The sequence below is a fragment of the Perna viridis genome, chromosome 3, assembly GCF_037379345.1.
Source record: "Perna viridis isolate PV_CMFRI_1.1 ecotype Kerala chromosome 3, ASM3737934v1, whole genome shotgun sequence".
Lineage (NCBI taxonomy): Eukaryota > Metazoa > Mollusca > Bivalvia > Mytilida > Mytilidae > Perna > Perna viridis.
Window position 1 is genome coordinate 16,663,391 of NC_142447.1, and position 14,461 is coordinate 16,677,851.

The 14,461-nt window shown below is 36.6% G+C and overlaps 1 protein-coding gene across 1 annotated transcript in view; it reads left to right on the forward strand.

Annotated features, from left to right (window-relative positions):
• The first annotated feature begins 7,578 nt into the window (after window positions 1-7,578).
• Window positions 7,579-14,461, forward strand: part of LOC148621207 (sodium/mannose cotransporter SLC5A10-like) — a 33,740-nt gene continuing 26,857 nt past the window's right edge. The window contains exon 1 of the mRNA XM_088575327.1: window positions 7,579-7,820. Within this exon, the coding sequence (XP_088431453.1) occupies window positions 7,740-7,820 (81 nt within the window). The 5' untranslated portion in view covers window positions 7,579-7,739. The remainder of the gene's footprint in view (window positions 7,821-14,461) is intronic.

The following is a 14,461-nucleotide window of genomic DNA, read 5'->3' on the forward strand; positions in this document are numbered from 1 at the left end:
GAGCGCCTAACTCCGGCTAGGTTTCTGAGCACTATTTAGTCGCCTTTTACGACAAGCTTAGCGCTGCTGCAGGACTATTCTTTTAACACCCGGACCTGCACGGGGCTATTTTGGTCCCATAAAAATAGTTCAGTCAATATGTGTAGAACGACATCACTCTATTATTTAAAGCATGAAAGTTTATCTTTAAACCTACACCGCCATGCAAATTTCTGTACTGTTGGTAATACTTAAATGTAATTTCAAAATAATACCAAATGATGGTGATATTTTGGTAGTTTTGCCTTTAAGTAATTCTTGTATAAAGTTAATATTTTGATTTAGATCTTCCTGATGAAAGGTTACTAAGACATTTGCAGTATATTGTAACAGGAAAGAGACAAGTCTTCCTGATGTATGATCAAGAGGTGTGTAAAACTGTACCCTACTCTAATATTTCTGGGCTTTAGCGTCCCACCAGGACTACCATGGTAGGCCCCTGGTCGAGCCACCGATAACAAGATCCGGTGGGGTTAAAGCGTTTTGGTGTGATTACACCCCCTTTAAAATCTGACCGCTGTGAAAAAATAACTACTCAATTAAACACGCCTAAAAGTCAGTTCAACAAGGTCTGAGTACCTTGCAACAACGGAAATAATGGAACTGAACATAAATACACAAATGTACAAATTAAGGATTACTAGAAGTCATCTGACATGCCAGCACCAGACCAGTAAACCTACAAAACGTATGTAAAATCGCTTAAATAGACGATATAGCCCACCCATTGAAAATCAAATGGTTGCTGCCTTCCAGCTAGGCGCTTTGCCCACAGAGCAACTGGGATTTGTGCCCCAGGTGGTGGAAGGGGTACCCCTGGCATGTTCCATGCTGGGTTTGTCAGGCTATAATACGGAAAACCTTACCGCTAACCATAGATGTGTACCGTGTTGGGAAAGATATCACGTTCCTCGCACATTAAAGAACCCTGCTGTGGTATTCGTTAGGAGTAGGAACCTTTGCGCTCCGCCACAGGAGGCTAAATTGCCCGATCCTACCCATCCCCCTTTTTCTAGTGGCAATAAAAATTTGTCGACCTTTTATCCTCGTGGCCAATCCTTTTTTTTTTTTTTTTTTTCATTTCATGTTCATCGTCTGAATATAGCTGAAATATTGCTGCTTGGACGTTAAACCCCAACAAACAAACGCCCCGTGCAGGTCTGTGTGTTAAAAGAATAGGCCTGCTGCAGCGCTAAGCTTATCGTAAAAGGCGACTAAATAGTGCTCAGAAACCTAGCCGGGGTCTAGGTGCTCTGCCCACAGAGCAACTGGGATGTGTGCCCCAGGTGGTGGAATGGGGTACTACTGGCGTGTTACATGCTGGGGTTGTCAGGCTATAATACGGAAAACCTTACCGCAAACCATAGTGGTGCACCGTGTTTGGAAAGATGCCACGTTCTTCGCACGTTAAAGAACCCTGCTGTGGTATTCGATAGGAGTAGGAACCTTTGCGCTCCGCCACAGGAGGCTAAATTGCCCGACCTTACCCATCCCCCTTTTTCTAGTGGCAATCAAAATTTGTCGACCCTGTTGTCCTTGTGACCCATCCTTTTTTTTATCATTTCATGTTCATTGTCTGAATATAGCTGAAATATTGCTGCTCGGACGTTAAACCCCAACAAACAAACAAACCCAACAAACAAACAAACAAACCGCCTTCATAATAATTTTGCAAAAGGTCTTTATTCAAATGGTTTTTGCATGAAAACAACATAAAGTGTTTAAAAAACTGATCCACGGAACTGCACATATGTCCTTTTAAGATTTGGATTACATCAACACAGAATGATTGAAACAATGTTCTTTATAGAAATATTCTCCACTGTTTTATGCATCATTACATGATGAATAGCATAAAATAGTTTCATAATATGTAGTCCTGGTCATAGCTATTAATAAAGTCCTGTCAATTGTCTTTTTCAGATACCTTTTAATTCAATATTAAGAATATTTTTGAAATTTTATTTTTTTTCTTTTATTTTACAGTCATTATGAAAAAATTTCTAAATAAATTCTTTTATTAATACTTTATTTATGAGCCCTTTTTAAATTTAACTGGCGATATGGAAGTTACACCCTACAGAAAACTATTGTATATGTTACAAAATCATTTAAAACAAGTTTCTTTGTCACATATGTCTTTGCTATTTTGTCAGAGTTTTACAACAGTCGAAGAGAAAGTCTATTATTGTTAATTACAAAGATAGCTTCAGATCAGATGTGTTTTTATTTCTAAGAATATCCTAATACGTAATGCTCCATAGAATTATAAATCGAAAGGCTTTTTCATACCTTGATGTAAAAACTTCATACTTGTTCTCAATATAGGAGTAGATTTAATAACATGACATGTTTTGACTATACTATTTGGTTCAAATTCATCTGTAAATTGATAACACAATTTGCAAAAAACCTGCTGAATTGTATAAACATGAAACCACTGAATATATTAGTGAGTAAACACATTATGATATATTTTTACAACATATTTGTTTGAGGAGGATTATAGGGATCAATCTGTCTGTCCGTCTGTTGGTCTGTTCATTGAACTTTAAACGCAACTCCCTATGAATGGTTGAATGGATTTCAATGAAATATATAAAGGAAGGACACTATATTATGTGGATGTGCATACATAAATATAATGATGGTCTGTTTGTTACAAGAGGAGCTAATTGAAAAAAGAACTTTAAACCACTGAATTTGGTCATTTACATAGTACGCCAAATTCCCCCTGAGCTGCCCATTACACTGCTAAAAAACTTTACACAAAGGAAGAGCACTTTATGAGAATGTGCATAAAAATACATTGGTGATCAAAATGATACAAGGGGGAAATTGGACTTTTAACTTTTTCACAGATGCGGGGATATTTTTTATGAGCTCATTCACAGTTCTATTTATATTTTACTTTACAATAATTTTACTGATTTTGATAACATTTTGAAATCTTGTAATTACCTTTTCAGATTTAAACTGCGTCACGTGTCAGGTATATAAAAGCCGACTTGAAGATATTGAAGACAGTTTAATCCTTGTAACAGAAACATACATTGAAGTGTGCACAACAACTAAAAAAAGAATATATGACAACGTGAATCCTGTACCAAGACACATCATAAACCTGTGGGCTGAACATGTTTTGAATAACTTTTGCCGGTTACGGACACTGCAAGATAAAGAAAACTACTGGAACAAAAAGGTACGAACACATCTAGAGAAAAACCATGGGTGACAATAGTGATGACGAAGATATTGCACTTAGTGAAATTGCCAAATCAATCAGATCAAGTATACAAATAGACAATCAGGGGGATGATGAAGAAGATAACCTATCATTAAAAGCCCTTGCATCAAGAATTTCTACAGATCAAAACGTTTACAATAACATTGATATAAACAACAACCAATCTCTTTCGACAGCACAAGCTCTACATTCATAAATACATTATCAGGAAGTCGTGCTGATTTGAGCTACCACACTTATTTTACTGTTTCAGTAATAAATTCTTCACATGCACCTCAAGATCATGATTATTCCTCTGGTAGTTTGCACAAAAGCAATATCGATACAGATAACAACAAAATCACTCCCACAGGATTTTCTAACAGGAATGAAAATGTTTCAGTTGATGATACTTGTAACATTAACATTGCAGACTCGTCTTTTACTTATGTAGATCCTGAAGTGTTACCAAATCTTGATTTACTGCTTCCTTTGTTTGACGATGTCTCAGAAATTGTTTTGATTCAAGATGGCAATACAGATCAATTTAGCAGTGATATAGACATTGTATCAGATACATGCATTACCAGTGAAGACGTCTGTGTAAAGGAAGTGAGCAGCGAAGAAGCTGTCACAGTAGAGGAAATGATTGAAGAAGTTGTCATTGGGGAAGTTTTCACTGAAAAAATTCAAGAGGGATCATACAATATAGATGTCGTTTTACATGAGGATGTGCCAGAGGTTAGTGAAGTAAATGAATCACAGATGGAGGATAACGACACTACTTTATCTTCAACATGCTCTGAAGAAGATGATGATACTGCAAAAAGACCATCAAGGAGAAGAATAAAACAAATGGAAACCTGGAAGCAAAATATCAGAAAGAGAAAAAGAAATGCAGGGGAAGAGTACATTTCATGCAAAGGGGAACAAATACCAAGGAGAATTATTAAACGACCTAACTGTAAATGTAAAAACCAATGCACTAGTAATTTTTCATCAGATGATCAAATGAAATATTTCACCAATATTGGCAACTAGGATATGGAGGTCGGAGAGATTTCATTCTAGGACATGTGAAGGTTAAAGAAAAGAAACGAAAAACAACAGAAAAAGAATCAAGAAAACTCTTGAATACTACTTCTTCAAAGAAAATTCCAATCAACATCATCAAGCTGTAAAGCATTCTTTTTGGGATCTTTGTGTATTGGAGAGAAAACTGTGACATATACTTTAGACAGAAAAGACCATATTAGATGCAATGACAAACGTGGGAAGAAAAAGGGACACACAAAAATAACAGAAGTAGAGAAAGAATATATTAGACAACATATAAAGTCTTTTCCAGTATGTGATTCACACTACTGCAGAAAAAACAGCCAAAGAAAATATGAGAAGGATTTAACAGTAAGTAAGATGTATTCTTTGAACAAAGAGAAATGTGATGCTGAAGGAAGACATCCTCAAAAGTATTGGCTTTATGATGAACTTTTTGCCACAGAGTTTAACCTAAGTTTTCACAAACCTAAAAAAGACTTGTGTACTTTTTGTAATGCCTATTCAAAGTTATGTGATGAGGACAGAGATAGAGAAAAAGTTGAATATAATCAGCATCTTAACAGAAAAGAAGATGCCAGAAAACAGAAACAAAAAGATAAAGACAGATCAATGATAGATGATAGTATCATAGCGCTGAATTTTGATTTACAAAAGGTGCTGATAACACCAAAATTATTTGTATCTGATGCCTACTACAGTAGAAAGCTAGCAACATACAATTTGACCATATATATAATATGAAAACGAAGGAAGTTAAATGCAATATATGGTGGGAGACGGAAGCAAAACGGGGCAGCTGTTAGATAGCTTCTTGCATTTATTTACATAATGCTAGTCTCGGAGAGAAAGATGAAGTAATTTACTTTTCAGATAGTTGTACGGGCCAACAAAGAAATCTGCCTTTCAGTATTATGTGTTTATACTCAGTAGTCAACTTACCTATCAAAAGTATCACTCATAACTACTTCGAAAGGGGACATTCTCAAATGGAGGGGGATTGTGTTCATTCCACTATAGAATGTGCTGTAAAGAAAAGAGAACTATTTAGTCCTTCAGATTGGATGACAGAAATAAGAAATGCCAAACAAAAGATTCCAAAGTATAATATAAAGCAAATCAATAACTCAGATATCATTGATTTTAAAGAATGTGCAGAGAAAGTTGTGCTGAACAGAAAGAAAGACGACAATGGAGATGTTCATCGGAATAAAATCAACAGCTTTCAATACAGAAAAGAAGAACCAGATAAGTTATTTTTAAATATGAGTTCCAAGAGCCCTACAGATGTCTACCCATTGTTCAAGGCAGAAGAAAGGCGGTAACTATTCAGGGATATAGATTAAAAAATCTATATAAAAAGAAACTGCCGATCTCAGAGGCTAAGTACAAAGATCTAGTAAACCTATGCGACAAATAATTGATACCAAAATTGCACCATCAATTTTATCGGTCCTTACCGCATGAGAAGTCTGCGGATAAACTTCCTGAACCAAATGTGTCTGATGGATCTGATCTTGAAAACTGAAGTATTTCTTAAATATAAATGATGCTAACCTAACATTGGAATCATAGGGAGAATTGGTATAAGGTTAAATCAATGAGGGCACCGTTTTGTTCTTTACATTTTCTTAGCTTTTTGTGTTAATGCATTTAGTTGTTCACTTTTTTTCGAGCCCCGTGCAGGTCCGGGTGTTAAAAGAATAGGCCTGCAGCAGCGCTAAGCTTGTCGTAAAAGGCGACTAAATAGTGCTCAGAAACCTAGCCGGGGGATAGGGCGCTCTGCCCACAGAGCAACTGGGATGTGTGCCCCAGGTGGTGGAATGGGGTACCCCTGGCGTGTTACATGCTGGGGTTGTCAGGCTATAATACGGAAAACCTGACCGCAAACCATAGTGGTGCACCGTGTTGGGAAAGATGCCACGTTCCTCGCACGTTAAAGAACCCTACTGTGGTATTATCCCGGAGTAGGAACCATAGGGCTCCCCCACAGGAGGCTAAATTGCCCAACCCTACCCACCTCTCCCTATTTCCAGTGGCAATCAAAATTTCTCAATCCCATTGTCCTTGTGTCCCATCCCTTTTTCATTTCATCATCATTTCATGTTCATTTTATCATCAATTTCATGTTCATCGTCTGAATATAGCTGAAATATTGCTGCTCGGACGTTAAACCCCAACAAACAAACAAAACAATTAAGATGAAACATGGAAAATTGAAGAAATAAACAATTACAGGGGTGAAATTTAACATAAAGGAAAGTTTAAAATAAAATTGTACATGTACACACTAAATACAGGAAGCTTTTTAACTACTTAGTTCCAAAACAAATTACAGCATCGGAGCTATTCAGCAGCCACAAGTACTGACTTTGGACAGTGGGAAATTAATTTCAATAAGGTATTCACTTGGGGATGTTTATGTCTGTCACTTTAAAAGGCACAGTGTAAGTTGCTTGTATTCGAAGACGATTATAAGAATATAGATTGTTTCAATAATTAAATTATTAGACCAGAGAGTTTCATAATGATTGCACATGCATTGCATAGAATGATGGTTAACAGATTACAGCTAAAAAGATCTGAATTGGTAGATACACCCTATTCCAAAGGGCTATACGAACTTGGTCTCAGTCATGAATAGTCGTATGTTTTAGATACAACCTTTTACTCTAGACTACAGAATAAGAGAGTTTGGTCGTAACTAAATCGATCTCAATTAATTTCATATTCAGTTACTTTATTCATTTAGAAGTTTGTCAGGTGTTCCATTATGTATGTGTCCATTGTACTAATGTATCTTTTGTTGGATAATGGTAAAAACCTTGTGGACAAAACATTTTTTTCCCATTTTCTCTGAAACCAAAAATCAACAAGAATGTCATTTACGGCCTTTCATTACTATGGTGACCATATGTAGATAGAAAAAGCATCGTTTGTTCGGGGTTTTTCAACATCACTTAAAAATATACAGGTTATAGTTATACATGTAGTTAACTTCTTCTGCTTTAATATATCAACCTAGTTATACTCAACATTTGTCAATATTAAAACTATACGCATTAACAACATAGCCATCGAAGAAAACGTTTTAAAAACATATTAGTACTGTCACTAATTGTGAAAAATAATGGATGTAGTTGTATTTAAACGTTTTCATCCATAAACATTATATTTTTATGATATTCGTGTCAAACCACCGTAGAGAAACTGGTTTTAAATGTAATCTTGTGGTTTATATATAATTATATTTACACGTATGTTTGTGCATATTACACATGACAGAACACTACGATGAAATAGTACGTGAAAAAATCAACAGGATTTTTCAAAGGATTATCATAGTTATAAAACGAAGAAATTATATCCTTATTTTTTTCAATTTGGATTACCGTACTTGTTTTATAAATTTATCATTATGGAACGTAGACATCTAAGTTGGATCGATATTACTGTGGTTGTTGCTTATTTTGCAATTGTTTTGTTGATCGTGTTTTGGGTAAGTACGAAGGTATTCATAACCGGACAAACTTTTTTACATTTTTTACAAAAAATGAATAAATATGATGCCCATTAATTTAATGTTTTGATAATATATTGAGTAATCAGCCAGATTGCTGACGAAGTATTAATGCTTCTGTTCAAGCAGGTCCGGGTGTCAAAAGAATAAGCCTGCAGCAGCGCTAAGCTTGCTGTAAAGGGCGACTAAATGACGCTCAGAATCCTAGCCAGATCTGGGGCGCTCTGCCCACAGAGCAACTGGGTATGTGTCCCGGGTTTGTGAAATGGGGTACTCTGGCTTGCTAAATGCTAAGGTCGTCAAGACATGATACGGAAAGCCTGGCCGCAAATTGTAGTTGAGCACCGTGTTGGGGAAAACATACTACGTTTCTCTCACGTTAAAGAGCCCTGCTGTGGTATTCGACAGAAGCAGCATCGACGTATCTACAAGAGGCTAAATTGCCCGACACTATCAACTTTTCCCATTTCCCAGTGGCAAATGAAGCTCGTCTATTGACTGATTGATTGTTGGGGTTTTACGCCCGCGCAGAAATGAACATGAAATGAACAATGGGATGGGACACAAGGATAATGGGGTCGCCAAATTTTGATTCCACGAGAAATAAGAAGAAGTGGGTAAGTTCCTACTCCGAGAGAGTACTACAGAAGGGTTCTTTAGCGTACGAGGAACGCGGCACCTTTGCTAACACGTTGCACCACTATGGTTTGCAGTAAGGTTTTCCGTATTATGGCCTGACGACCCCTGCATGCCAGGGATAGCCCATTCCACCACCTGGGCACACAATCCAGGTGCTCTGTTGGCAGAGCGCCAAGCCGACGATCAGGGTTCTGAGCACTATTTAGTCGCCTTTTACGAAAAGCTTAGTGCTGCTGCAGGCCTATTCTGTTGACACACGATCGTCCAACCTATTATCCTTGTGTCCCATCCTATTTTTTTTTATTAAGTCCATCTTCCGGAAATAGCTAAAATACTGCAGCTTGGGCGTTAAAAACATTTATTAATAGAGTATTTATCCGTAACACCTTTGTCGACATCACTTCACTTAGTTAGGACAATCTTGTACCTGGTTTTAAATGTTAACAGTGCAGATCGTTGAGCATCGTAAACATTAAGTTATATTAATTTATGAATATGTTTTGTATCGAAAAGTAAAACTAACAAGAAATTATCTAAAAAAAAAAGAAAGAAAATGACAGCCTTAATGTATTCAAATATTATATATTAGTTCATGAATGCTTTCGTAAGAACATTAAAAAATTAAGGGTTTTTCGACAAAACAACAATAATAGCAAACATATTTGGAAAGAAAAAAAATGCGAACATATTTGGAAAGAAAATAAATTACCAATGAACCTATAAGTTTAAACTTTAACGTCTACTAGAATGACTTCTCATTAAAATTACCCCTGGCATCAAAAAGTGTCGTATAATTACAATTGTGGTCCATAATCCCTATGCGAACATTCTTTAAAACCCTTTAATTTATTCTTCTGACCTATCTTAGGACAAATTTGATGATATTTATATATCTGGAAATTTAGCTCAAGTCAAACTGTTCAAAGTGTAGTTCTTTTTGTGTTGTGTGTGTGTGTGTGTTTTTTTTATGATAGTAGTGATCTCATGCGATTGATGCGTTTTTTAAAAAATGTATGCTTAAATCTTGCAACAATGTACATTTAGTACATTTTTAGTATTTAAATACCAATGGTTTTGTTAATTATGCGCGCATAAATTCAACAACACCCAATAGAAACATGATATATTTTATTGTTCTTCAGATGTTTCCATATATATGTTGGACGAAAATAGTTTCCTATTATGTGGCAACAGCATACTTTATATGTACAACTTATGGCAATTTTTGAAGATTTCTGAGTATTTAATTATATCAATGCTTCATAGAGTTGCTAATTTACTTTTGTTACTTTGTATGTATTATTTCATTTACTTTATGTTCTTTGTTGTTTGTTTGTTTGTTTGTTTGTTGGGGTTTAACGTCCGAGCAGCAATATTTCAGCTATATTCAGACGATGAACACGAAATTGATGATAAAATGTTCTTTGTTGTGGTTGTCTGTTTTCCATGTCAGTTCTTTGTCCCTGGATTATATTATTTTGATTTCCGCTTGAATCTTGGTTCCCTTGATTACTCTTTCATATGATGTAAAACTTTTAAGAATCTTTGATGGATGACTAAGTGTGATTAACATATTATAACGGCTCGAGGGCTGATAAAATTACCTCATGCTGATTAAGCATATACTATACAAAATGCGTAATGTTTTGCAAATGTCTTAACACTTGCTATTAACTCAGAAATACTATTCTCAAAATGAAACTACTTAACTATATCCTGAAACGTTATATGATATATTTGTGTTAATAACAATGTGTCCATTCATAATAAATGTTAATGATATGTAGTATAACGATACCAACCGGGGATATTATAAATGTTTCCTGTGAAATTAACGGATGAATTTGCAGTAGTAGTTATTTGAATGGCACGGACGTAATGGAGTACCAGTACAAGTATCAGTACGTATAAGGCAGTGGTTAAATACTAGTATTTTACCATGTTCCGAAGTAAGCCCCTTTTCGTTAATTCTTCTTCGAGTTGTTCCTTTGGATCTTCGCCAGTGACTTAACCTATGAAGGGACCAACTTCGTACCACTAATCTAATGAATAATGGAAAGCACTTATAATAGCATGTTTGCACAGTCCTCATTTGTACTATAAATAGTGCCCCGTGCAGGTCCGGGTGTTAAAAGTTTGTTTGTTTGTTTGTTGGGGTTTAACGTCCGAGCAGCAATATTTCAGCTATATTCAGACGATGAACATGAAATGGATGATTAAATGAACATGAAATGAAAAAAAAGGATGGGACACAAGGATAATAGGGTCGACAAATTTTGATTGCCACTGGAAAAAGGGGGGATTGGTAAGGTCGGGCAATTTAGCCTCCTGTTACGGAGCGCAAAGGTTCCTACTCCTATCGAATACTACAGCAGGGTTCCTTAACGTGCGATGAACGTGGCATCTATCTCAACACGGTGCACCACTATGGTTTGCGGTCAGATTTTCCGTATTATAGCCTGACAACCCCAGCATGTAACACATGAACATATACGTCACTCTCTATTCCAATAACAGTTGGTTGTACTATGTTACTGCCATTAAATTAAAATAAGTATTATCGTATACTTAAGCTTCATTGAAGACAATGAGACGAAACTGACCTCTTACTTTATTTAATTACTCAGTATTTATGAATTCATTTTTTATTTATATATGTGTTTATATGGCTACCTCGATATTAGAAAAGTCCATGGATGGTCAAGTCCAATAAAATGAAAACATGCTTGATACAAACAGAAAGGTTTTGTAAATTTTTTAATGACTGTGTAGTCGTTAAAATTTTTTTTCTAATAATGGTAACAAAATGAGTTGTGAATTCTTGAATTTTGTAGAAAACCATGCGGAATTATAAACATGATCAAAGGATCTTTTGTAGAATTTTATAGATTTGAACAATGTTATGGATTTAGCGCATAGTTTTGTCAGCCTACTTTGAACATTTGACTGTTACAGTTCACGCTTTAAAAATTTTATAACCTCAATATAATCACTAAGATATTTATAAAGGCCAAGTGTTATAGTCAAAAGTGAATGTCCTATGACGGAAATGGGTAAAGCATGAAATTGAAAACTTACTCTTTTCATTCTTTTCTTAGATCATTTTGCCCCGTGCAGGTCCGGGTGTTAAAAGAATAGGCCTGCAGCAGCGCTAAGCTTGTCGTAGAAGGCGACTAAATAGTGCTCAGAAGCCTAGCCTATTTAGTCGCCTTCTACGACAAGCTTAGCGCTGCTGCAGGCCTATTCTTTTAACACCCGGACCTGCACGGGGCGAAATGAACTAAGAAAAGAATGGAAAGAGTAAGAAGGCGACTAAATTGTGCTCAGAACCCTAGCCGCCCCGTGCAGGTCCGGGTGTTAAAAGAATAGGCATAACTTTTATCAAAAATGTAACAGAATGAGATTTTGAACTACGGCAATTATTTGGATTTTGCCGGAGTAGGGACCATAGGGCTCCACCACAGGAGACTAAATTGCCCGACCTTACCCACCTCTCCCTATTTCCAGTGGCAATCAAAATTTTGTCGACCCCATGTGTCCCGTTACATTTTTCATTTTATGTTCATTTTATCACCCACTTCATTTTCATTGCCTGAATATAGCTGAAATATTGCTGCTCGGGCGTTAAACCCCAATAAACAACAAACAATCATATTTCCAGTTGCAATCAAAATTAGTCGACCTAATTATCCATATGTCCCCTCCCATTTTTCATTTCATCATTTCATGTTCATTTTAATATCCACTTGTTAAACCCCAACAAACAAACGTTGCCTGAATATAGATGAAATATTGCTGCTCGGGCGTTAAAGGTCCTTTTATATTCAAAGAAATGCAAAAAAAATAATTTAGTTCTGTATCATTATTCTTTTCTTTCTTTCTTTGTTGGGGTTTAACGTCCGAGCAGCAATATTTCAGCTATATTCAGACGATGAACATGAAATTGATGATAAAATGAACATGAAATGATGATGAAATGAAAAAGGGATGGGACACAAGGACAATAGGATCAACAAATTTTGATTGCCACTGGAAATAGGGAGAGGTGGGTATGGTCGGGCAATTTAGCCTCCTGTGGCGGAGCCCTATGGTTCCTACTCCGGGAGAATACCACAGTAGGGTTCTTTAACGTGCGAGGAACGTGGCATCTTTCCCAACACGGTGCACCACTATGGTTTGCGGTCAGGTTTTCCGAATGATAGCATGACAACCCCAGCATGTAACACACCAGGGGTACCCCATTCCACTACCTGGGGCACACATCTCCGTTGCTCTGTGGGCAGAGCGCCCTAGCCCCCGGCTAAGGTTCTGAGCACTATTTAGTCGCCTTTTACGACAATTTTAGTGCTGCTGCAGGCCTATTCTTTTAACACCCGGACATGCACGGGGCGTATCATTATTCTTATCGACGTCACTCGTTTATTTTAAAAAGTCAATATTGGAAACTTAACTCACTAAGTCGTATTCTGTAAATGATGAAAGGTGTCAAAATAGTATTTTATTGCTGTTTTCATTTGTTGCTTACTACCTGAACAGATACAAAACCTGCTATGATGGTGTACTCTGTAAGTCTGATTGGGCATTTGCTATGTCATTGTCATATTGCAACAAATGAGGATTGGTTTTCTTCCATTCAGAAAGTTTAGGGTAGAACTTAACATTTGCTTTTGAAATTAGTTCCATTTGTAACATGTTATTGTTGATTTGGCATTTAATTGCGCTGGTCAACCAATTAATTAAATATAATTTACAAAATAACAAAAATAACACTTACCTAGACAATAATTAAATTTAACCAGTTTGTTTTCACTTCTGATTATTAAAACGGCAATTCAGATGAATTTCAACACAATCTGAAAAAGCGTATGATTTGTTTGTTGGGAATTAACGTCCGAGCAGCAATATTTCAGCTATATTCAGACGATGAACATGAAATTGATGAGAAAATGAGCATGAAATGATGAAATGAAAAATGGATGGGACACAAGGACAATGGGGTCGACAAATTTTGATTGCCACTGGAAATAGGGAGAGGTGGGTAGGGTCGGGCAATTTAGCCTCCTGTGGCGGAGCCCTATGGTTCCTACTCCGGGAGAATACCACAGTAGGGTTCTTTAACGTGCGAGGAACGTGGCATCTTTCCCAACACGGTGCACCACTACGGTTTGCGGTCAGGTTTTCCGTGTTATAGCTTGACAACCCCAGCATGTAGCACACCAGAGGTACCCCATTCCACCACCTGGGGCACACATCCCAGTTGCTCTGTGGGCAGAGCGCCCTAGCCCCCGGCTAGGGTTCTGAGCACTATTTAGTCGCCTTTTACAAGCTTAGCGCTGCTGCAGGCCTATTCTTTTAACATCCGGACCTGCACGGGACGAAAAAGCGTATGAAAAACGCTAATTTATCTTTTTCTAACACTTATATAATTTACTTTGTTTTATTCTTTGTAAGTAATTTTTTTTAAGAACTTATGCAAAATAGACCAATAATATATTAAAATTTTCAGTTATATATTTTTCCATATTTTGCTTACTCTTGTTTTGACTACACAAGGTCAATTTTTATATCTCACTTGACTAATCGTTTGCTAATTTTGTAGCCTTTTTCCAGGTTCGTGATACTTTTTTATATTCTCAGTAAAGGCAATGATCTTGAAGTTCTGTTTATGGATCAATTTCAAAAACCTATGATTGTTCAAAACTGTATACTTTTTCCCTTATTTAGTTAAAATCCCGACTTAAAAATATTATACGTCGTTGTTTCTTCAAATCAGATGGTACACCTATATACAAATATATAGTTCTTGGTAGAGATTCCTCATATTTTGTGCCCCTGGCGTGTTATATGCTGGAGTTGTCAGGCAATAATACGGAAAACTTGACCGCAAACCATAGTGAAGCACCGTGTTGGGAAATATGCCCCGTTCCTCGCACGTTCAAGAACCCTGCTGTGGTATTCGATAGGAGTAGGAACCTTTACGC